The sequence below is a fragment of the Mobula birostris genome, chromosome 1 (genome assembly GCF_030028105.1).
Source record: "Mobula birostris isolate sMobBir1 chromosome 1, sMobBir1.hap1, whole genome shotgun sequence".
Lineage (NCBI taxonomy): Eukaryota > Metazoa > Chordata > Chondrichthyes > Myliobatiformes > Myliobatidae > Mobula > Mobula birostris.
The window spans coordinates 86,966,324-86,989,920 of record NC_092370.1 but is presented as its reverse complement, the minus strand read 5'-3'; the positions used below and the strand labels follow the sequence as shown (position 1 = coordinate 86,989,920).

General features: G+C 40.4%; 1 protein-coding gene and 1 long non-coding RNA gene across 10 annotated transcripts; both read left to right on the top strand.

Annotated features, from left to right (window-relative positions):
* The first annotated feature begins 4,247 nt into the window (after positions 1 to 4,247).
* Positions 4,248 to 5,539, top strand: LOC140197980 (uncharacterized). The gene is made up of 3 exons (XR_011886076.1): positions 4,248 to 4,285; positions 4,424 to 4,544; positions 5,293 to 5,539. It is a non-coding gene; the product is annotated as an uncharacterized lncRNA (long non-coding RNA).
* A 221-nt stretch (positions 5,540 to 5,760) lies between these two features.
* Positions 5,761 to 21,583, top strand: prelid3a (PRELI domain containing 3A). 9 transcript variants are annotated; one of them, XM_072258661.1, is made up of 7 exons: positions 6,293 to 6,378; positions 10,558 to 10,726; positions 13,090 to 13,179; positions 14,585 to 14,655; positions 15,843 to 15,945; positions 17,303 to 17,387; positions 18,902 to 18,944. In XM_072258661.1, the coding sequence occupies exons 1-6, from the start codon at positions 6,302 to 6,304 to the stop codon at positions 17,351 to 17,353; spliced, it is 561 nt and encodes a 186-aa protein (XP_072114762.1). In that variant the 5' UTR covers positions 6,293 to 6,301; the 3' UTR covers positions 17,354 to 17,387; positions 18,902 to 18,944. The 9 variants fall into 9 exon arrangements, with proteins under 9 accessions (XP_072114733.1, XP_072114762.1, XP_072114753.1 ...); XM_072258652.1 differs by lacking the exon at positions 17,303 to 17,387 and adding an exon at positions 20,487 to 20,589 and having other exon boundaries at positions 6,294 to 6,378; positions 18,902 to 18,948; XM_072258691.1 differs by lacking the exon at positions 6,293 to 6,378 and adding an exon at positions 7,038 to 7,983.
* The last annotated feature ends 2,014 nt before the right edge of the window (positions 21,584 to 23,597 follow it).

Below are 23,597 nucleotides of genomic sequence, written 5' to 3'. Positions count from 1 at the left end.
ATCGACTCATCATCTAACGCAGGCAGCAGAAGGGAGAGACTCTCCCTGCCATGAACCTCCAAGCACCAACAACTTGCCAATGCATCGGAAGCACCTGACCGCAGCCGACTCTGAGTCTGTCTGAAAACTTCAAGCCTCTGACCAGCCCCTCCGATTTAGCCTCTCCGAGCACCATCCTCTGCCGAGCGCTTCGAACCCGCCCCGGCTGCCGAGCAACAAGCAAAGCCGAGGACTCGGGGCCTTCTCCTCCAGAGATTCCGGACCACACAGTAGCAGCAGCAGCGAAGTGGGCATTTCAGAAGTTTCTCCAGATGTTCTTCCGTGCTCTCACGTCCGTCTCCATCAAATCAGGATTGTGCATGGCACCCTACTTGACAAACAACAGACATTATATTAATATTACAGTTATATAGGACCCTGGTCAGACCCCACTTGGAGTACTGTGCTCAATTCTGGTCACCTCACTACAGGAGGGATGTGGAAGCTATAGAAAGGGTGCAGAGGAGATTTACAAGGATGTTGCCTGGATTGGGGAGCATACCTTATGAGAATAGGTTGAGTGAACTTGGCCTTTTCTCCTTGGAGCGACGGAGGATGAGATATGACCTGATAGAAGTGTACAAGATAATGAGAGGCATTGATTGTGTTGATAGTCAGAGGCTTTTTCCCAGGGCTGAAATGGCTAGCACGAGCGGGCACAGTTTTAAGTTGCTTGGAGGTAGGTACAGAGGAAATGTCAGGGGTCAGTTTTTTACACAGAGAGTGGTGAATACGTGGAATGGGCTGCCGGTGGCGGTGGTAGAGGCGGAAATGATAGGGTCTTTTAAGAGACTCTTGGATAGGTACATGGAGCTTAGAAAAATAGAAGGCTAAGGGTAAACTGTCATGGTCCAGATCGGGGTCCCTTTAAATTTCCTTGTTTATGTTATGATCCGGACTGTTGATTCCCTGTTTTCCCGTGTCCCTCGACTTTGGTGATTAGAGGCAATTAACGCTCGGCTGAACCGATAGTTTATAGTCTCCAGCTTTCAGCCGTTCGGCGCGGGAGCGTCTGCAAAGTCATCTAAGGTACGGTGTGCCGATGTCATCTGGCCAGAGCAAGCCTAGTCTCTGCCGAAGCGAGTGCCGGTAATTCGCCTTTTCCTCACCGGAGCAACCCTGTCCAGTTACCTCGCCAAAGCGAGCCTGCAAAGTTTCCTCACCGAGGTGGGTCCGTCAGTTAACCCGCCGGAGGGAATCAAGAACTGCTGTCTACTGTTTCTGGGCCGAGTCGAGAGCTCGCCACTACCCAGAGGCTCCAAGTCAAGTCCTGGCTCTGGGGGCATTCAAGTACCAAGTCAAGTACTGGATCCGGGGGCATTCAAGTTCCAAGTCAAGTCCTGTCTCTGGCGGCATTCAAGCACCAAGTCAAGTCCTGGCTCCGGCGGTATTCAAGCACCAAGTCAAGTCCTGGTCCTGGCGGCATTCAAGCACCAAGTCAAGTCCTGTCCCTGGCGGCATCCTAGCACCAAGTCAAGTCCTGGTCCTGGCGGCATTCAAGCACCAAGTCAAGTCCTGGCCCTGGCGGCATTCAAGCACCAAGTCCTGGCCCTGGCAGCATTCAAGCACCAAGTCAAGTCCTCGCCTTGGCGGCATTCTAGCACCAAGTCAAGTCCTGTCCCTAGTGGCATTCAAGCACCAAGTCAAGTCCTGGCCCTGGCAGCATTCAAGCACCAAGTCAAGTCCTCGCCCTGCCGGCATTCTAGCACCAAGTCAAGTCCTGTCCCTAGTGGCATTCAAGCACCAAGTCAAGTCCTGGCCCTGGCGGTCTGTGATTCCTGTCCTACCCCCTTGTCTGAATCCCTCCTCTGCCCCTCTTGCCTCTAGCCCTCATCTGCAGCCCCCTCCTGCACTTCGGTCTAGTTCCATCGCTGGTGCTAGATAGGTACTGTCTGGTGTTCATTCGTGTTGGTCTTGTCTTGTCTTGTCTTGTCCTCGCCTCCGTGGGGTAAGTCAGGCCATCTTGCCGTTGCTCCGCAGGGGGTCATGTTTTGTCTTGTCTGGTCCTTGCCTCCGTGGGGTAAGTCAGGCCGTCTTGCCGTTGCCCCGCGGGGAGTCATATCTTGTCTTGCCTTGTCCTCGCCTCCATGGGGTAGGTCAGGCCATCTTGCCGTTGCTCCGCAGGGGGTCATGTTTTGTCTTGTCTTGTCCTTGCCTCCGTGGGGTAAGTCAGGCCATCTTGCCGTTGCCCCGCTGAGGGTCATGAGTCCCAGCCCTATGTCCTGTACCCAAGGAGGGGTCCCGGCTCTCTGTTCTATGTGTGAGTCCCGGCCCTATGTCCTGTACCCAAGGAGGGGTCCCGACTCTGTGTTCTGTGTATGTGTCCATGGTTCCATGTACTTGCTCTCCCGAGACCGAGGCTCTGTGTTCCTATGTTCCTCCTCTCCCTAGCCCATGTCATGTCCATGCCTGGTTCTGGGGTCCAAGCCGGAGGCAAGACCCAGGTACTGGGTCCTTGCCCAGTCTCTGGCTCGGAGTCCATACCCTAGCCTCTTCATGTCTCCTCTAGTTCTGGGATCCGATTCCGAGCCCAAGTCCGGACCCTTATTCCCAGCCTAGTCATAGTCCTAAGTCCTTGTCCAGTTCGCTATTTCCTGCTCCTGCCTTGCTCTCCTGGTATCAAGCAATAAACTAAATCTAAGTAACCTCACAAGATGTGTCTTGCATTTGGGTCCACCCTTGCTCCCAATACCCCCATCATTGTGACATAAACCTATGTAGTTCTAAGGTAAGGACATGTTCAACACAGCTTTGTGAGCTGAAGGGCCTGTATTGTGCTGTAGGTATTCTATGTTTCTATGTTAGTGTTTTGTCTCAGTTCTCTGCTCCGTGCATACAGTAGATGACCATGCTGATCTTCAATTGGAATATTCCTTATAATTCCTTATTATCCCTTTGCTCTTAAAATATCCGTAGAAACCCTTAAGATTCTCCTACACCTTGTCTGCCAGAACAATTTCATGCCTTCTTTTAGTCCTCCTGATTTCCCCCTTATGTACGCACACACAGCTCTTACACTCTTCAAGCACCGCAGTTGTTCTCTGCTGCCTGTACTTACTGTGCACCTTTGTTTCTTTATAACCTCAATAACTCCAGAAAACCAAGGTCTCCTAAACCTGTTAGCCTTGCCTTATATTCTACAGGAACATACAAATTCTGTTCTCTCACTACTTCAACATCACCTTTGAATGCCGCTCACTTCTAAGCATCACTTTGTCAGGAGACAACCTATCCCAAAACACACTTGCCAGATCCTTTCTGATGCCATCAAAATTGGCCTTTCACCTATTTAGAATCTCAAACCGAGGACCAGACCTATCCTTCTCTATCATTATCTTGAAACTAATGGAATGAAACACTAGTTTCAAAGTTGGAAATATAATTATGTACAAAAGATTAAGAAAACTTGAAAAATAATGATAAGTGCCTTATTGGGTTTGATATAAGAATAATAACACAAAGTTCAGACTAAAATAAAATGATTTGGTTTAGCTTATCTGGTTGGAAATGCTAGGAAATATATCAGCTGATCAGATGTGGGAATATTTGAAATTAGAATGCAAACAAACCCTTCATGGATGAATAAGAAACATCTTCTTGGGGTTATAAATTTGTTTAAAACAATTTTTGACTCCTATCAGAAAAACAGCTGAAATCACACAAAACTGTTTTACCAGGTAGACAAAAGAAAGGAAAATCACAGTTACAAATTACGACGGGGATAAAGCATGCTATCTTCCTAAACGGTAGGTAGATAGATAGATACTTAATTGATCCCAAAGGAAATTACAGTGTCACAGTAGCATTACAAGTGCACAGATATGCCAATATTAGGAGAGGTGAGAGTTGACGTGTCTGTGTGAATGATAGCGATAGATGAACGACTGTACCTTATTACTAACGTTCTTATGTCAGTAAACATATAACGGACTGCTCTCGGCGGCGAGTGTTGTTGAAACTCTCACTCTTGCCACGCTCAGCCGTCTGCTGCTATTTTAAAATAACAGATCAGGAGACGGCTAAGCGTAATTTTGTCTTCTTACTGGTGACCTTTTAATTTATTTTAACATTTTAAGCGTAAAGCTGCAAGAATTTTAGCAGAGCCTCCAACTAGTCTTAGTGCACTTTCAACCCGCGTAATCACCGGAACTGCTTATTGATACCGATATTAATGCGTCTTGCGCCATGACGCACCTCTCACCCTGCACAATTGATTCATCATAAACCCCAGTCCCAACTCAAGAAAGTAACTTTGACTCAAGCCCAAACCTTGACATGGGCTTTCTCGCCACTTTGCTTTTCCGTATTTGCAAATATTTCTATTTTTGTTTTTTTGTACTGGTTTTCGTTATTGTTATAACTTTCCTTTCTATTTTCGACCTAGAATCCTACTTGCCTAACTACCAAGTATTTTAGTGGCCATTGCCAATAGTCATTCACTGCACGTGATCAGACTAAGCAAAACTGTCGACGTGACGCTGAAATAGTATGGAATGAGATAAAAGGTGAGGCAGATTACAAACGCATCTAAATTCGAGTAAATATGGTTTAATCATTTTTGGATATTGCAAAATACATGATAAATGAACCGACTTTCTCTCTTAGTTTGTGGATTCCTTGGGAATGGCAAATGAATTGCTCTCGCGGAATACCAAAGTTGAGTGGGATTTTTCTAATTGCGAAAGGGAGTTTTTAAGGTCTTTAACCAGCGCTGCTAACAACAAAGCGCTGTGGGTTATTTAGCAGAAACTCTCGCCGGAGTCCCACATATTAATAATTTTTTTTGGATGGCTATCCATCAGACTAGATAATACAGATTGAAGATAAACAAAATCATAAAACAGTGCAGCAATAAACATCAAAACATTTAAAAAGAACTGTACAAATTTATCAACACCAGATCCGAAATATCGGTTAACTTTTCAGATGGGACCTGTTCTTGGAGCGTCTAATTAACGTTAATCCAACAAACACTGACCTTCATTATACTTTTCTGCTTGTAAGATTTTTAATTTACTAATTTTGGGGTTAGTCGTCTGGGCGAAGACTTCTTCCTCATCAGTAACATAATAGGATTATTTGAAATAAGCAGATCTAAACTGATCAAAGACAAATTGACAAAAATCTGAAATAATGGATGTTTACTGAGTTCAGAAATAGGCTGTCTTTTTAAGTTTCAAAATTTATTTGATAAGAGTTTCCTCGTGTGTTGTGCAAGGGAACTTGTATGTATCACTTCTTTGCCTTTCACAGGAACTGTCAGAACAATACTGAGACACAAGAGGGAGCAGATACTTTAACCTGGAGCGAAAAAAATCGAACTGCTGGAGTAACTCAGCCGGGACCCTCCTTCCGCCTTTACAGATGCTGCCTGAGTCGCTGAGTTTCTCCGGGGAGGGGTGTTTAAACAACACTAGTAATCTCAATTTAAAACGCTGGATGCTCTGAGTAGGATCTGTTGAAATCAGATGAACAGTCATCGAAATAAAACATTAACTCAAGTGTTGTCAGTTCAGATGCTGCTTAAACCGTCCGGTATTCCTATGCCATAAATATTAGTGGCTGCCTGTAACTGAAACAATTCCAAGGACTGCAATAGTCGGGATGGAGAATTGAAAGATGTCACTGACCACCGTCACTAGGGACGAAGACGGAGGCGGGGCTGGGCGTGGCGCGAACATGCGCTGGGGTGGGGGTGGGGGAAGAATGCGCGCTCGTAGCCGTGGCGAAGCGGCTTGGGTGCGCGCTGATGGGCTCGGTGCGAGTCCACGGCTCGAGAAAAGAGTTAACTCAGTAGATCCTACAGATGCTGGAAATTTTAAGCAACACACAAAATGCCAGGGGAGCTCAGCAAGTCATGGAACATCTATGGAGGGGAATAAACAATCTACGTTTCTGGCCGAGCCCCTTCATCAAGGCTGGTATGGAAGAAAACAGATGTCATAATATGAAGGTGGGGTTGGGAGAGGAGTACAGGCTGGCAGGTGATAGGTGAGACCAGCTGAGGGAGAACGCGGGTGGGGATGAAGTGGGAGGGTGAACGGGTCGGGGATGGGAAATGAAGTAAGAAACTGAGAGGGGATAGGTGAGAGAGGTAGAGGGTTAAATAAGAAGGAATCTAATAGGAAAGGACAGTGGACCATGGAAGAAAGGGAAGGTGGAGGGAAATCAGAGAAGATGATGAGGAATGGTAATGAATAGAGAGAAGGGTGCGAGGGTGACCAGAAATTAAAATGGAAAGAGAGGGGGAGTAAAATTTAAAATGTACATAGTCTTCCCTACTGCCATAGTGAGGCCAAATTCGGGTTGGAGGAGCAACACCTCATATTCCGCCTGGAGGTACGTACACGGATGTCTTTAAACTGGGCAAGTCTGTGGGCGGGACTATGGGAACGAGACGATTGGCTGAGCAGGGGAAATTGTGGGCGGGACAATGCGGCTGACGGACCTACCAGTGAGTGGGACTATTTGTCGGGAGAATGAACAGCCGACGTTTCGGACTGAGACCCTTCAAACCCTTCATCAGGACTGAAAAGGAAGAGGGCAGAAACCAGAGTAAGAAAATGCGTGGAGGGGAAGGAGTGCAAGCTGGCAGGTGATAGGTGAGACCAGGTGAAGGGATGAAGTAAGAAGGTAGGAGATGGTCACCGGGAGTTCCTGCCTTTTGCGGCGGATAAAGCGGTCTCCTAATCTGTACCGGGTCTCACCGATTTAGAGGAGGACACACCAGGAACCCCGGCATACTCACAGGTGAAGCGTCGCTCACCTGGAAGGACTGTCTGGGGCTCTGAATAGTCATGAAGGAGGAGGTGTAGGGACAGGTGTGGCATTCGTCACAGGTAAAAGTAGAGAGCGATTCCTGCGGAAAGGGGTGGGGGAGAGGTTGGGTGGAAGGGAAAGGTGTGTTGTTGGAGCTGGCGGAAATAATGAAGAATGATGTACTGGATGCGTCGATTCGTGGGGTGGTAGGTAAAGGGGAGGGGAACTATCTCTAATATGGTGGCTGGAAGATGTGGTGAGAGCAGATGTGCCGGAAATGGAGATGTGGGTGAGGGCAACATCGACAGTGGTAGAAGGGAGACCACGTCCTTTGAAAGAAAGAGGCCACCTCGGATGTCCTGGAATGGAAAACCTCATCCTAAGAACACATGCGGTAGAGGCGGAGGAATTGAGAGAAGGAAGAACCATTTTTTTTCAAGTGCCGGAATGGGAAAGAGGAATAGTCAAGATAGCCGTGAGAGTCAGTAGATTTTTAAAACAAGTCTGTAACCAGAGATGGAGACAGAGACAGAGAGCTCGAGAGCAGTGTGAGAGGTGGACCAAGTAAATTTGAGGGCGGGGTGGAAGTTCAAAGTAAAATTGATGAGATAGGCGGGCTCAGCATGGGGTACAGGAAGCAGCGCTGATGTAGCGCTGAAAAAGGTGGGGGGCGTTAACATTTTAGGCTTGGAACATGGACTGTTCTACGTAGCCTACGAAAATGCAGATATAGCAAGGGCCCCTGGCTACGCATTTAATTTGGAGAAAATGGGAAGCGTCGAAAGAGAAATGGTTGAATATGACGATTAATCCGAGGAGGGGAGCTGGTTGAAAGAAAGAAGCAGAGAGCTTTAACGGTGGATGAAAACTGTAGGGAGTGGACGTTCTATGGGCGTCGCGTAAAGGTTGTCATGCACGTCTGCCCTGGAGGCGGAGCGACGGGCGGGAGCGCACCCTGGTGCTCGCTCCCACGGATGGCAGCGGCTGAACCCATCTCCTCCGGAGCGGAGCCGCAGCTCGAGCCCGGCGCCGGTTAACTGGCCGTTTGTAGTCACGGAAGCCGCCGAGTCTGTCGGCGACCGGGCCGGTCACTGAGGGCTGTTGGCGGACGCAGCGGCCGCTGCTGCAGCTGCCGGTGCCGCAGAACGACGACATGAGGGTCTGGAGCTCGGAGCATTTGTTCAGGTGATCCGTCGGCCCGCGAGTAACTGGCTGGAGGTGGAGGGGGGTGGCCCGGCCTCTCCGAAAGTGGGGAGAGGGGGTTAGGGTGATGTCCTGGATTCTGCCGTGGTCTCGGGCAGAGGTGCAAACGTCCGGTACTCACCTTGATGTAAGAGGAGCGTGTCAGGCAGCATTTGAGAGGCAAAAGGACTGATGCAGGGTCTCAACCCGAACCGTCAACTTTCATACTCTGTCTCCACACAGGCTAATCGACCCGCTTTGAGTCTACCCGATTCCAGCGCCTGTTGTCCCTTACCCTTACTTTGCTGTGGACTCGTCGAAGAGATAGCTTGCCCTACTGATTAAGCTGGTGTAGGTCGGGGTATGCAGGCTTTGGCTATGAGGCGAACGTTATTCATCTTTACCACAGTTATGTTCACCTCAAAACTGACCATTTTCCTTCTGTTTAACATCTAATTTGCACTCAAATCTTTGTGCCATTTGTAGTTTTATGCTCCTCGTTGTAGTTGTTGCATTTATTATAGCCATGACTTCTTTGAGCTTCATGCAGATAATGAATCTCACTGCGCCTTATGGTATATGATAAACTAATCATATATTAAAGTGTATTACATGATATAAAAGGATCTGCCTTGACAAAGAGCTGAACAATAATTTGTCATAAGCTGGAGTGATAGGAAAATGACAGCTTGATTTGAAAGGCAAATTAATTGCAATGTGTCTCTTTCCCAGCTGCAACTAATTCATCTGGGAAATATCTACAATAATAAACCTTATGTTTGGAAAATAGATTTGGGCTGCAGTTGAGGCAAAATATCTACCTCTTTGTAACTATACTGGTCCAATGAAATAATGGCCATGCATCATACAGATGTCCTTGAAGATTTATTTTTATATCTCTCTCTCTTTCTTCAGCAGACACTGAAAACTACAAGAAAATAAAAGACATAAAAAGTTTGAAACATACATCTCAGTCTTTTAAAGTCTCTCAAGCTAGTGTCTGCCGGTAAACAGGCCCAAAACACGTCAGCACAACAGAAGTGTGCTGAAATCAAATAAAGTCACTAAAAACTTATCACTGTCCATATAAAGGCAGGTCAACAACATTATACACAATATAAAACAAATAAAAACAATTACCATGTGCGCCTCTTGGACCACATGCAGAATAAGGTTATTTTAGGGCCATGTGTCTTTCTCTGCTTCCATATTGGTTCTGACCCATAATGCTACAGTCATGCTCTTAGTAAACTCTGGTCATGTGACCCATTACACTCTACATTAAATAACACCTTACATAAAAAGCACAAAATTTTTAATCAAACATTATTTTAAGATTTTTAAAAAGTCATAAATTTATGACAAAAACATATAAACTAAACATCGCAATGAAACATGTCTCCGAGACAGTTACACTCTTATCCAAACTTAGAATCTCAGCCACTTTGTATTTAGCCCTGGCTTATTCTTGCTTCAAAAGTTACTAGCTCAAATTCCACATGAGATTTCTGCTCATATTCAGGACTGACACATGAAATGCATATTGAGATGCAGATATTTCATTGAGTTTCAGTTCTCTCTCAAGTACACTTAAAAGATGCACAGCATTATCTGAAGATCAGCACTTTTTCCTCATTTTATGTACTGCTCTTTGGAGCAATGATGTCACATTTATTGATGACATCCAAATGGAACCTGCTGCCACTTCTCTGGTCATCTGTTGTATTTACTAAACAATATGTCTTGTACTTTAAGAGCAGATAATTATTTGGTAGACAGAAGCAATTGTCTTGGGAGCCTGGTGTTCTAGTTGAATTGGATGGTTTGGAACTATACTTGACTTAAAAATGTGTTTTTGAGGATATATTTGGTTCATTACCAAGAACACCTGCTTCAACATCTGTAATCTCACCTGGCTCTATTCCTCTCTCAGTTCATCTAATGCTGAACTCTTCATTCATGCCATGATTACTTTAGGAATTGACTAGTCCAACTTCCTAGCCACTATGAAATTGCTCTCAACCAAAATCCCATTATCTTTGTTCTAGCTCTCACAAAGCACGGTACAGACATTAGCACTGTCTTTGTGACTGATAATGACTTCCAGTCCAACAATGTTTTTTTGTTAGTTTTCAGATTCCTGCATGACCTTGCCCTGTTGTGATGTGCTGTCATAATAAGTCATGTGGCTCACAACATTGTCTATTCATTTGGTAGAAATGTTTGGAGAAAATGTGATTTGATTGTGAACTCGTGAGGAATACATTTTGGTATAGAGAAAGGAGAATCACAATTTCTCCTGGAGTTAAACAACTTGCTATCTTTGTAGTTGATTTCTAAGCTGTAGTGTATTTTACATCTTTTTTCCCTGAGTTTTTAAAAATTAGAAGTACTTGTTCATGCATTTTAGAATATTATTGATTTTTATGATAGATTTAAACTTTTTTAAACTTTGAATCATGCAATGCAAAAAGAGGCCATTAACCCTTCTATGACCAAATCATTTTATGTTGTGCGGTGATCTCAGTAATATTTGCTTTTACTTGAAATGTTTGCTTTTCTTGTGATGCGTTTTAGCCATCCATGGGAGACGGTTATCAAAGCTGCAATGCGAAAATATCCGAACCCCATGAACCCCAATGTAGTTGGAGTGGATGTACTGGAGAGAAACCTTGATACTCGAGGGAGATTGCATAGCCAACGCCTGCTTTGTACAGAATGGGGAATCCCCAGCATTGTTATGACTGTATGTGAGCAACATTTCTATCTTTAATACTGACACCTTTTTTTTGTATTGTATGTCCAAAATCAATAGGAGGTTTTAAAAAACAAAATGTTTACTTATATGAATGTACAGACTTTAGGAGAATTGGCACAGTTGCTCCTTCTGAAGTAAATATTAAACTGAAAAAAAAATCAATAAAGTTTGATATAGTGATGATCTGTCAATTCAATTAGTTTTAACATTTGAGGATGACATAGTTTCTGACCTTGGGTGCTGTCTGTGTACAGTTTGTATGTTCTCCCTGTGAACACACACTTCAGTTTCCTCCTTTGTCACAAAGACATGCTGGTAAGTTAATTGGCTACTGTAGATTGCTCCTATTGTAGATCAACGAAAGTAGAATTGGTGAAGTAGGTAAGCATGTGAGAGAAAACTATGCATTTCACTGTATGAGTCAATGTGCATGTAATAAATAAATCTGAAATAGGATACAGGGGAGAATGGGACTGACAGGATTGCTCTAGACCTGGTGAGTAATTATAATTAAAATGATCAATTTTAGAAGTAATGTTTGTTCAATCTGAACAGAGAACAATGAAGGCATTAGGACAGGTTGCCTGTGAAAGACTGGCAAACTATTAAAGGGTATGATAAAAGGCAAGGAGTGACTAGCACTTAAAAATGTTCTGATAATGGTTCTCCACCCAAAATATCAACTCTCCATTTCCCTCCATAGATGCTGCCTGACCTACTGAGTTCTTCCAGCATTTTGTATGTTGCTGCAGATTTCCAGCATATATAGTCTTTCTTGTGTCTGCATTTAACAAAATAATACATTTGTAAAAAGAAAAATTCCTTCCATTTGAAAATATGGTCCATCTGCAGATTGCAGAGAAAATAAATATGGTATTAGATCTTGGAGACTTAAAGTAGCCAGGAAAGGTAGAAATCCTGAAGACTGAGAACATTTTAGAATTTGACAAAGTATGGCCATGAAGTTGAAGGGGAAAATCAAACATTAGAGTAAACTTATTAAAAAGACAATAAGAATATCTTTATCCATGTTAAAAATGTGTATTAGTTAAAAGAAAAACAGTAGCAACAAGAAATGGGGGTCTGTTACATAGATGGTGGATTTATAACAGGAAATGAGAAAATGACAGGTAATTTATTAAGTATTATTATTGTTTGCCTTTGGTGAACAAAATACAAAAAACATTATAAGTGATGAAGAAATAAGGGTACAGTTTGGATGAGAAAATGAAAGAAGTACTGCTAGAGATGATAACAAATCTGAAAGCTGGTAAGTCACAAGAAACTGATAATTTGCACTTCAGACTTTTGAAAGAAATGTGTACAGAGGTGGTGGATGCTCTGAGATTTCTTGCAGGACTCTATAGATCCAGGAATGATTTCTTGTAAATTGGTGGATAATATATGCAGCCTCACTTTTTAAGGAAGCAGAGCGAAAATGGGAAGCTACCTGTTAGCTTGACATCAGTAGTTAGCATAACTCTGGATCCTCAATAAAGGATGTGCTATCAAGACACTTAGACTCATATTAATTGTGCATTTTATTATGAAGAGGAAGTTGTATTAACTCATCTATCAGAGTTTTTTTGAAGGTGTGTCCAGAGAATAGATTAGGGGAAATCAGTGGAGGTGATGAAAAGGATGCAAAGGCTGAGAACTTGGAGAAAAATGATAGAAGAAAATCTGAGCAAAAATGTCAGATTTCCATGATGAGCGATTGATAACACTCAGTATAAACTTACATGTAACTAAACCCACCTATCATGGCATTTTGTTTTTTTTCTGCAGGCTTTTATCTTAAATGCAACGTTTCTCTATACTTGTAGCATAGATCAGTTAAAATAATTAGAATGTTTTTGGCTTGGTGTAAAATCAAAACTACCTAGCCTGCTTTTCAAACAAATTTTAAATGTGGCAGTTGAGAAGCAATTTAAAAAATGCAGGCAATGGAAGCTGAAAATAAGAGCATATTTCTAGAAATTCTTGATAAGTTAGGCAGATCTGTACAGAAAGAACAGTTTCTCAGTTAACTTTATTTTTCTTCCTACTGAAAGCAAGAATTTCCAGCATTCTTTTGCATTATAAATGTCAATATTGTTCGCAGAGATTGCTCCAACTGTCATTGCTGCAATGTTGTATTAAAATATGTACATTGTCTTAATTGCATTTACTATTATGTATTAAAAATGACTGCAATGTCTGGTGTGAATTCAAATGTTGTTTGCTGTCTGTGCTTCTATTACATTTTTATTCTGGATTGAGGGAATTTGACATTTTACAGAACTTGAATCTCAATTAATGCCCCAGTGAGTTGATTCATATGGTAATCTTTTATAATATGTTTTTGTTAGATTCTGGGTACAAACAGGACCACAACATACATTAAAGAACATTCTGTTGTCGATCCAGTTGAACGAACTATGGAACTTTGTTCTTCTAATGTAAGTAAATTAATTTCAAACTTAAACTGCTATGGGCCACCACTGGTTGGATTGTTTGGAGTTGGTTATGAATATTTTCAACCATTTCTCAGAATCATAATCATTTTATTGCCAGTATGTGACACATAGCAGTGTTGATTGTGGCTCAGTGCCAAGCACAAAGCACAAGACAGTACCATAACAGAACAACACTTTACAAGACAATAATGCAAACAGCAATGAGCAATCAACAATTAGCAGAATGGTCACATGGGCAGACATCAATCAAACTTAAAGAAATGTGAACAGATCAACAGAACAAGGAGAGCAGGAAGGACCATTTAACAGATGTTGTGCAGGGACAGTTAGAATATTACACCTGAGTGAGTTGTTGAGAAGCAGGATGGCTACAGAAAAGAAGCTTCAAAGATGACATGTAGTCCTGGTGTTGATGGACTTGTGGCATCTCCCTGATGGCAGTTTGGTAAACAGGTGACTGCTAGGGTGGGGGCATCAGCAGTAATTTTTTTCAGCTTAGCCTTGACTTAATCCATCTGTAGACTATTTCAATATCATTGGACTTGTTATTCCTGAAGCTGTTATTGTAAAATCTTCAGGGAAAATTGCCATCCTCAAGTAATGTAATGCTATTTATGAAACAGTTGAAGATGATTCTGCCAGGGATCCTTCCCCAAGGAGTTCATGCAGTAATGCCCTTGGATTATAATGAATGGGCTACTGTACTGGTACATGTTTTTCCTAACATTATTTATTATTCATTCATTGAGGTACAGTGCAGAATAGGCACTTCTGGCCCTTCAAGCTACGTTACGCATTAACCCCCGATTTAACCCTAGCCAATTTACAATGACTAATTAACCTACCAACCTGTCCATCTTTGGACTTTGGGAGGAAACCCACACAGTGATGGGGAGACGGTACTAACTCCTTTTAGACAGTGTGGATCCTTAAAGAAAGTACAAAGGAGGTGTGCAAGGCAAATTTTTTTTATTTACACAGAATGGTGGGGGCCTGGACTGCACTGCCAGAGGTGCTGGTGTGGGCAGATATTGTAGGAGCATTTATTAGACTTTTAGATTGACACATGAATATAGAGAGAAGGGAAAGATATGGTCAACGTGTGGAAAAGGAGGATTAGGTTGGTAAAAATCATTGGTTTAACTCGTGCAGCACATCATGGCCAAAGGTCCTTTCCTGTGCTGTACTGTTCTATGTTCTACATTAACTCCAGTCTTGGCACTAGATAGTTTTTAAAGCAGTAATTCTTTAAAGTTGAAGCAGATGTATCCACGTTTGAACAAAACTTTTAGTTGTTTGTGCACAAGCTGTACGTTTGGTGCTAAAAGTAAATGAAGGTTTTGTGATTGAGAATCTATAATGTTAATCCTATTTTATTTTATTGCAGATAACTCTTACAAATTTAGTGTCAGTGGATGAAAGATTGATCTATCGACCTCATCCTGAGAATCCAGAAAAGTGAGTTGAGTTTGGATTTTAATAATGTCTTTGGTTTTACATGCAATATCAGTGTCTTGTAAGTTACATCTAAATAGCAATCATTATTCATTCTGCTGACAACTGCTCAGAGACATTAACGAATTTAGAGAAAACGGCCCTGAAATGCTTGATCCTGTTCTGCACCCTCTGTTGGATATTTTGGAAAAGCAACAATGAGGTTCATAAAACCAATCAGATTCAAGAAACTTTACTGAGTGCATAATTTCTTAGTCATAGGGCACAGAAACTAGGAAGTATTTATTAGCTTTAAATTGTGCACTAGAAAGAAAATCAAGATAAAGGAAATCATGGGTTGAAAGAAGTGTGAGAAATTTGTGAAAGAATGAGTCACCATATTTGTAAAATTTTAGAACCAAAGTGATTGTTTGCCATTTATTATTGGTGATCGCACTTAAAAAAATCATAGACACTTAAATGACTAGTCTTTTTCTGTTGCTTTTAGTAGGGTTTTGATGGGTAATTGCCACAACTTCATAACTATAAAGATTTCAGAGTTGAATCTCTTGGTGATTCAGCACTACAGGATATCCTAGAAGAATAAGATACCTCTGGCCAAAATTTTGGAATTTGATATTTAATTACTAGCACATACCCTAAAAATTGCTGTCCAGTTTATTCCATGATAATTGCCGATAATTAAGATCGGTTGTTAGAATCAGTGTACAATCCAGATTTTCTTTGTGAATTAGTGGATTTGGATTTGAGCAGTTAAGGGCTTTGATTTTTCAGATCAACACAGCCAGCAACGTTGTCTACCTGCTGATAAGGAGGTTAAAAGACAACGATATAACATAGCAGTAACTGTTTGGGAGAAATTGTGTACAGAGTAGAATCAAATTTGGGAATAAAGTTCTCCATCACAATAAAAGTCTCGTTTTCAACACTTTTGTTGGATTGGAGAATGTTGCCATTTTGAATACAATAACATATATAACAGGAATAGGCCACTTAGCCACCTCAAGTCTGTTCTTCCATTCAATAAAATCATGGCAGATCTGCCTTGGGCTTCATCTCTTCTGTACCAGTTATCCAAATCCTTCAATTCCCCGATCTTAAAATATACCTACTTCCTCTTTTAAAATGTGAGTGTTTGGATATAATGAAAGTTATATAACTGAGAGATTAGTTCTTGTTTTTTGTTTTAGGACCATTTTGACCCAAGAAGCTATTATTACTGTAAAAGGAGTTATTCTAAGTAGCTATTTGGAAGGATTAATGGCCAACACCATTTCTGCTAATGCAGGAAAGGTACGTGTATAGATTCACAGATTTTTCTTAACCAAACATGCCCAAGGGACTAAATGGACTTTTCCTGTTCCAGTGCCTTTCGCATCTTTTGGAATTTCTAAAGCATTGCCCAATCAAGTATTTTTGTGGTGTATCTATTGCAAAGTAATATAAAGATTTTTTTTACTTTAACCAGTACACCATGAAGAACTCTTATTGAATATTTTGCATCAATTTAGAGAGAGAAAATGGTTTTAACATCTCATACTAAAGGCAGTGCAGCATTCCTCAATACTACCCTCTGGAGTTTACATTACACTTTTTAAGCTTTCAGGCCCTCAAATTTATTCGTGAATTCACCAAAGAAGCTCTGCCTTGTTAAATCTTGCTAATTTTGTTACTCTGTCATTCCTATCTTATCTATGCTTGAGCTGTTGTATATTTGTATCTACTAACTTATGCAGTTTTATGCATCAGCATTAACCTATTTTGGTTTAATTTTACTGTGTGTCCTTAAAGTTGAGGGACCTACTTGGCTTCCATGTCTACTACTTCTAAAGCTTTAAAAAATGAACCACTTTCTTCTCTACCTGTTACTGTCTCTCAGACTAATCCATTGAAATATCCTAAAATCTATCATTACCATTAAATTAACGAATCAACTTAATCTAATGATTCAGTAAATAGTTTTGTTTTATTATCCTTTGACATTGAATTCTGATACCCACCTTGGAATGTTTGAATAAATGAGAGTAGAATTCAAATCAGCTTATTTGTTTGGATAAGGGATGATTATTACTTTACATGTAAAAAAATTAATTCTATAACATTATGGCTAATCTGATTGTAACTTAAACTCTGCATTCCTTCATATCCCCAGTAGTTTTTTTTCAAATCCCCTTGCCTGCCAAGAATCTTTCTTTGCCTTAAATGTACTACCATCCTTTGAGGAAAAAAAGTTTCAAAGATACATGGAATTCTATAACAAATCATATGGCTATGTATATCTCTTGAATATTTGATCCTTTAGTAACTCTGACTTCAGATTCTCCTAAAGAGGTAACATCCTCTCCATATCCATCCTCTGAAGGTTTCTCAGGATCTTGTATGTTTTAATCAATATTTCTTTCACTCATGTAAACTCCAGTGGATGTTAACCTCATCTGTAAAGCTTTCCCTCATAAGGCCACACTTTGTATAAAGAATATAAACATTGTCTGAATACCTTGAGTGAAGATAAAACTTGCCGTTAAAGGACTGTATGAAGAATTTTAGTTTTTATCCTACTATTAATACAAAAAAGATGTTTTGTTGTATGGTGAGAATACTGCAGACTTTGTATGCCCCTGTATGACATGCCTTTTCTGTGTTGCTCTAGGGGTGGGATGCTATTGAGTGGATAATTCAAAACTCTGAAAGTGTTAACTAACAGCTTACACTTCTGCAATTTGCATTAACCAGTGGTAACTATTTATTGAAATACCCAGCTAGTCTAATGTTTTATTGCATGTAATGGGCTCATGTTTGAGTGGCATGGACTGCATGTTTGTTATGCTTATAGCTAGCTATAATTTAAAAGGTGTGCTATCTTGTCATTAAAAAAATCAAATGTTTAATCTTTCAGCTGTATATATTTTACACCATGTGTTGCGTTTTTCCCAAACATGCATTGATTATAGCATCTATCCTCTGGTACTTAAAAAAATGATGTGCATTGTCTTGGGTGAATTTTGATAGAGAAGCAGGGTCATTTCAGAGTTTTGGGTCGTTGAGTGGTATCTGTTAGTGGCCACTCCTGAGGGATGATTATGAAAGAAACCTTGTTTGCTCTGTTTGAAGCATTAGGTATATTTTATAGTGATAAGTTAAATAAAATAAAATTAAAATCTTTAAAATACTAAACAAGGTCTTAGTTTAGTACAAATTGTTACAGATTTTTGAGAGTTCTGTCAACTGCATTGTGTACTTTGAGTATTGAGGGTTATTTTTTAACCCGAGAAAGAGAGAGAGGACAGCCACCTTAAACCTGAAATCACATTTGTTTCATGCGATCTGACTTTGAATGAATTTCTGGAACAAATGATTAAGAGTGGACTGTTTAGACCATAGTGTCTGATTTATCAATGAAATCACTGGTGATTGTTAACATCCATCTTCCACATAGCCTCTTTAGAAAATCAATCTTGAATTTAAAATTAACTAAAGTTAATTAAGCTGAATTAATGACAGCTAAAGTTTGAAAAGCTGAATTTTGAGCGTACTTTAAACATTATGTCTATGGGCTTCAGCATCGATTATTCATGGCGAACGAGTTCCAGTTTCTGCCACCCTCATTTCTTTGGTTTCCTAATTTGAAGGATGAGCTGTAATTTTTAGACTCCTGCCCCTTTGGCTTTTTTGCCTACCTTGACTCCCGCATGTAAGATGACAGAAAGCTTGATTTCGCAGAATCATACTGGACAGAAATGGGCTCTTGCAGCCCACCTCTTTCTTGCTATCTGTGATGCCTACATAGTACTTGCATACTTTATGAACTTCTTTGGTTCTTTAACTTCAACTTAAGGCAATAGATGGAGATTGATGACGTGCAGATATATTCTACTGTTTTTCCTTTTGGGAATCCAAGTATTTACTGAAGAGGATGTTTTATAAAGTTTTGTGACTATAGGAAAATAGATACTGTTTATATCCATTATTTTTTAAAGTTATCCATGGGATGATACTTGTGCAAGGGTTTTGCATGCCAAAATGTACTTTTCTATACATTTTGTGAGTAACAACAGATGAATATTACAAAACCAAATTGAAATTATTCATTGCTTTAGATGTTAGCTTTTAATTTTAGTCAGTGATTTGTTTTGATAATATTTCTGTTCTGCAGGTGCATGACAGAAATATCATTTGTGTATTGGTATTTCATTGTGAAACTTGACCTGTATTTATTTTTAATTGTTGTAATTCAACCTTTGTTTTCCAGATTATATTATCTTTCCTCCAGCCTGTGTATCCTCCAGACCATTCTAGGCATGTAATCTGAAACTGTTCTGCTGTTATGTACTGTAGCTAAGGAGTATTTTTTACCGAGAAAAACTTACTTCATCATTTGGTAGAAAAGCCAAACATTGAAGAATAATACAAGTATATCTGTGTTAATCTTTCTCTCAGATTCTATGTGTAATGGCCACAATTAGTTGAAAGATGCCTTGCATTTTGACTCATTTGTGCACATCCATTGTGGATTCTTTATCCCGTGCAAAGTTGGTCTTTCAAGTTGAATATAAATTAGTGATTTGCTTCAAAAAAGTGCAAATGTAATTTTATAAGTTGTTCTTTGATAAGTCTGTGCATAGACAACAAATAGGAATAGGACAGGCAGCAGAAACAGTACTAATTCTGGAATCCAGAATTATACAGTATAAGGTTGCATAAAACAAGAGCATGAATAGGTCAGTCAATCAACCTTTGGAGTTCATTCAGTCAGATCATGGCTGATCCTGATCCAACCTAAGTCTCAACATTACTTTCCCATTTGCTCCCCATACCCTTTGATTCTTTTGTCAGTCACCATTTGATTCTAATGTTCTCCTGGACAGAGAATACCTGAGATTCACGACCCTCAGAAGAACTTTTTCTTCATCCATCCTAAAACTTCTTATTCTGGCAACATACAAAATGCTGGAGGAACTCAGCAGGCCAGGCAGCATCTATGGAAAAAAATCCTGCTGAAGGGTCTAGGCCTGAAACGTCGGCTGTACTCTTTTCCATAGATGCTGCCTGGCCTGCTGAGTTCCTGCAGCATTTTGTCTGTGTTGCTTGGATTTCCAGCATCAGCAGATTCTCTCTTGTTTGTGATTTGACTCCTTATTCTGAATGCCTAGATGATATCTATGGAGAAATATCTCTTCACAATCTTAAATATTTAAGTAAGATCACCACTCGCCATTCTAAACTATAATTACAACACCATATCCATCAACTTTTATCAATCTTTTCAAACCAGTTTTTGTTCTGTATTTAAGGAATGATATACTTGCCTGCAGTGAAAATGTATTATTTCTTAAGTAGGGAGTCAAATCTATGTGCAGTAGTTCAGTTTCAGTCTCACACACTGCCCTGCAAAGCTGTATCAAATCTACTCCATGTTAATATTGTAAAAAATATTAGTCTTACTTATAGTTCCTATACCTGCATGCTAACCTTTTGGTGCTTCATGCTTTAGAATGTTCTTGGATTCCTTTGAACTGCATCATTTACTTATTCTATCACACTCTAACTAATTATCCAATAATGGATAATCACATTTCCCCATAATAAATAGCAATTTTGAAGCAGGCATCTATATTATTTCGCTCACTTCTCCTGGAGTAACAAGGCAATTGTCCTCTGTATGATTTAGGATCTGTAATTCATGCTTATAAAATGAGAGAGGTTACGATATTCCCCTTTAGAGTTAACGGAACATATTCCACTAATTCTCTCAGCAGTGAAGAAGTTTGCATTCATTTATCAGCACCTTTTAGTCTTAATTTCTGCTTAATTCCTTTATCTATGTTCTCTTTCAGGGCTGCAAAGCTATAGAGTGGGTAATAAACAAGACAAATGAGACTGAAGAACTATCAGCATCCGTCCAAGAGAATGTAAAGTCACCAACAGCTGTAGCAGCTGCTGAAGATTGATGACCCCTGGTTGTGCCACACCTCTGACTTCTATTCAGGAAATTCACTTAGTAATGTGTTCTGTGTTATTTTAAGATGTCATACCTTTTTTATGGAAAGACATTATAAGCTGCAAAATTGACTTTGGATGTATCAAACATTCAGGTCATTAAAATAAACAGCCAGCAGCCAAGCCTGTGAACATGGGGTACCAAGTTTCAAATTATTTATACTAAGTTTTGTTTGACCAACATCCAGTCAATAACAGTTCATAAAGTGGCATCTTTTGGTAGGTGTGTATGTGTTTTTCTTTAAAGTAAGTGGTCTTATCCTTGAAATGCAACCAGAGGCGTGGACAAGCATATGCACCTAAAGGAGCGTGCTGTTTGGCACCTATTGCATTGCACTGGATTAATGCTTGACTGTGTAGTGGTTAATGTTGATGCCTTACAGCACTGAGTTAACAAAATGTTTATGTTTCAGAATGATGGTACAATGTCATAAGTAAAATTTATTTTTATCATGAAGTTGAAATTTGGTTGTATATCATTAGTGGCAGATCTCTGGAGGCTGGCCAGCTAGAATGCATAGGCATTCAACCAATGTTTTGGTCCTAAACTATAAAGAAATATGTATTTGAAGTCAGCCTAAGTATGTGGGCTGAACAAAAGTGCACTGACCAGTAACTCAATCACTTCAGCACAGCACTGTAACCATAAAGATGTAACACTATTTTGTGAAAGGCACGCATATCATAGTTCCAGAAATATTTCTATCAACGCAAAACTATTTACAACGTTTGCGCAAAAGGATTCCCATACCAGTCAGCTTTAGATAACTTCTAGCTTGACATTTGGACTATTTTTGCATAATTCTTTCTCAAATAATTTCATTTTGTTCCAATACAATTATTTTAAAAACATTTAACAGAGGTTAGATTGTTTTCTGAATATTTATGTATTTAAATCCTGACTTGTGCTTAAAATACAGGATATTTTCTCTGAAATACCTTGTTTTTTTTTCCAACATTATCATGTATTTAAAAAAACTCTGAAAATTCTTTAGAATAGCAAGTTAAGGCATACTGTATTTTGGAGAAGTAAACTGAAATTGATTGTACTGTATCCATGCAATCTGCAGCTGACAATCCTTGTTTAACTTTTAGCATTAAATCCACATGTATTCTGCTCTCCCGAGCATGTGGATCAGTGGAGAACAACTCATTTACTTGTGATTTTGATAGCATTGTTTCTGTTTCCTATTTATGTGACTAGAAAATGTTGGAAACAGTCTGCTAACAAGAGTGGGGTTCAGGCCCAATCTAACCCACAACTTCAACTGCCTGTTGCAGTATACCTGTCTCTCTATGGGATAGCAAGGTTCCTTCTACCATGGGATGAGTCTCAGAGTCACAGAACACTAAAGCACAAACAAGCCCTTTAGCCCATCTAGCCTGTGCCCAACAATTAAACTGCCTCGAGTCAATTATCTGCACCCAGACCGTAGCCCTCCATATCCATCCCATTCTTGTACCTATCCAAATTTCTCTTAATTGTTGAAATTGGACCCCCATCCACCACTTGCATTGGCAGCTCATTCCGCACTCTGAGTGAAGAAGCCCCCCTTTTGACCCTGTTCACCTTTCACCCTTAACTTATGACCTCTAGTTGTAGTCTCACCCAATCTCAGTGGGCAAAGTTGCTTGCATTTATCAACCCTCATAATTTTGTATACCTCTATCAAATCTCCCGTCCATCTTCTATATTCCCAGGAATAAAGTCTTAACCTACTCAATCTTTCCCTGGAACTTAGGTCCTCAAATTCTGACAACATCCTTGTAAATAAGATTGAAAGAGAGCAAAGAAAATTTACACCTTTCCTGTAGGCAGTTGACGAAAACTGCACACAGTACTTCAAATTAGGCCTCAATAATGTTGTATACAATTTCAACATAATATCCCAACTCTACTCAATACATTGGCCTTCATTAAACCATGTGCCAAAAGCTTACTTTTCAACCCATGGCTAAGGATGCCACTTCCAAGGAATTTTGGATCTGTATTGCCAGATCCCTCTGTTCTACTGCACTCCTCAGTGCCTTACCACTGACCATGTAAGACTTACGCTGGTTGTCGTCCCAAAGTGCAATGCCTCACATTTGTCTGCATTTGATTTCATCTGCCATTTTCCAGCTGATCCAGACCCTGCTGCGAGCTTTAATAGTCTTCCTCACAGTCCACTATACCCAAAATCTTGGTGTCATCTGCAAATTTTTCCGATGCAGTTTACCACGTTATCATCCAGTTGCTATAGATGACAAGCAACAATGGACCCAGTACTAGCCCCTGCAGAATGCCACTAGTCACAGACCTCCAAACAGAGAGGCAACCATTTACAACCATTCTCCTGCAAAGCCAGAGACTAATCCAATTTATTACCTCATCTTGACCAACCTCCCATACAGGACCTTGTCAAAGGCATTGCTAAAATCCATGTAGACAACATCCACTGCCTTGCCTTCATCAACTTTCCTGGTAGCTACCTTAAAAAACTGTATAAGATTGACTAGACCTGACTTACCACGTACAAAGCCATGCTGACTAGCCCTAATCAATCCCTGTCAATCCAAATACTTATAGATCCAATCCCTTAGAATACTTTCCAATAGCTTTCCCACCTATATTGTCAAGCTGACTGGCCTATAATTTCCTGGCTTATTCTTAGGGCTTTTCTGAAAAAAAGAGAACAAATTTATCTATCCTCCAATCCTCTGGCACCCTACCCATGGCTAAGGATGTTTTAAATATCTCTGCTAGGACCCTGGCATTTTCTGCACTTGCCTCCTGCAGGGTCTGAGGGAACACCTTGTCAGGTCATGGGGATTTATCCACCTAATATGTCTCTTTCAGCTCCATGTATAGATTACCATTCTGATCTTCTAGAGAACCAATTTTGTCCCCTGCTATCCTTTTGCTCTTAATATATTTGTAGAAGCCCTTAGGATTCTCCTTCACTTTG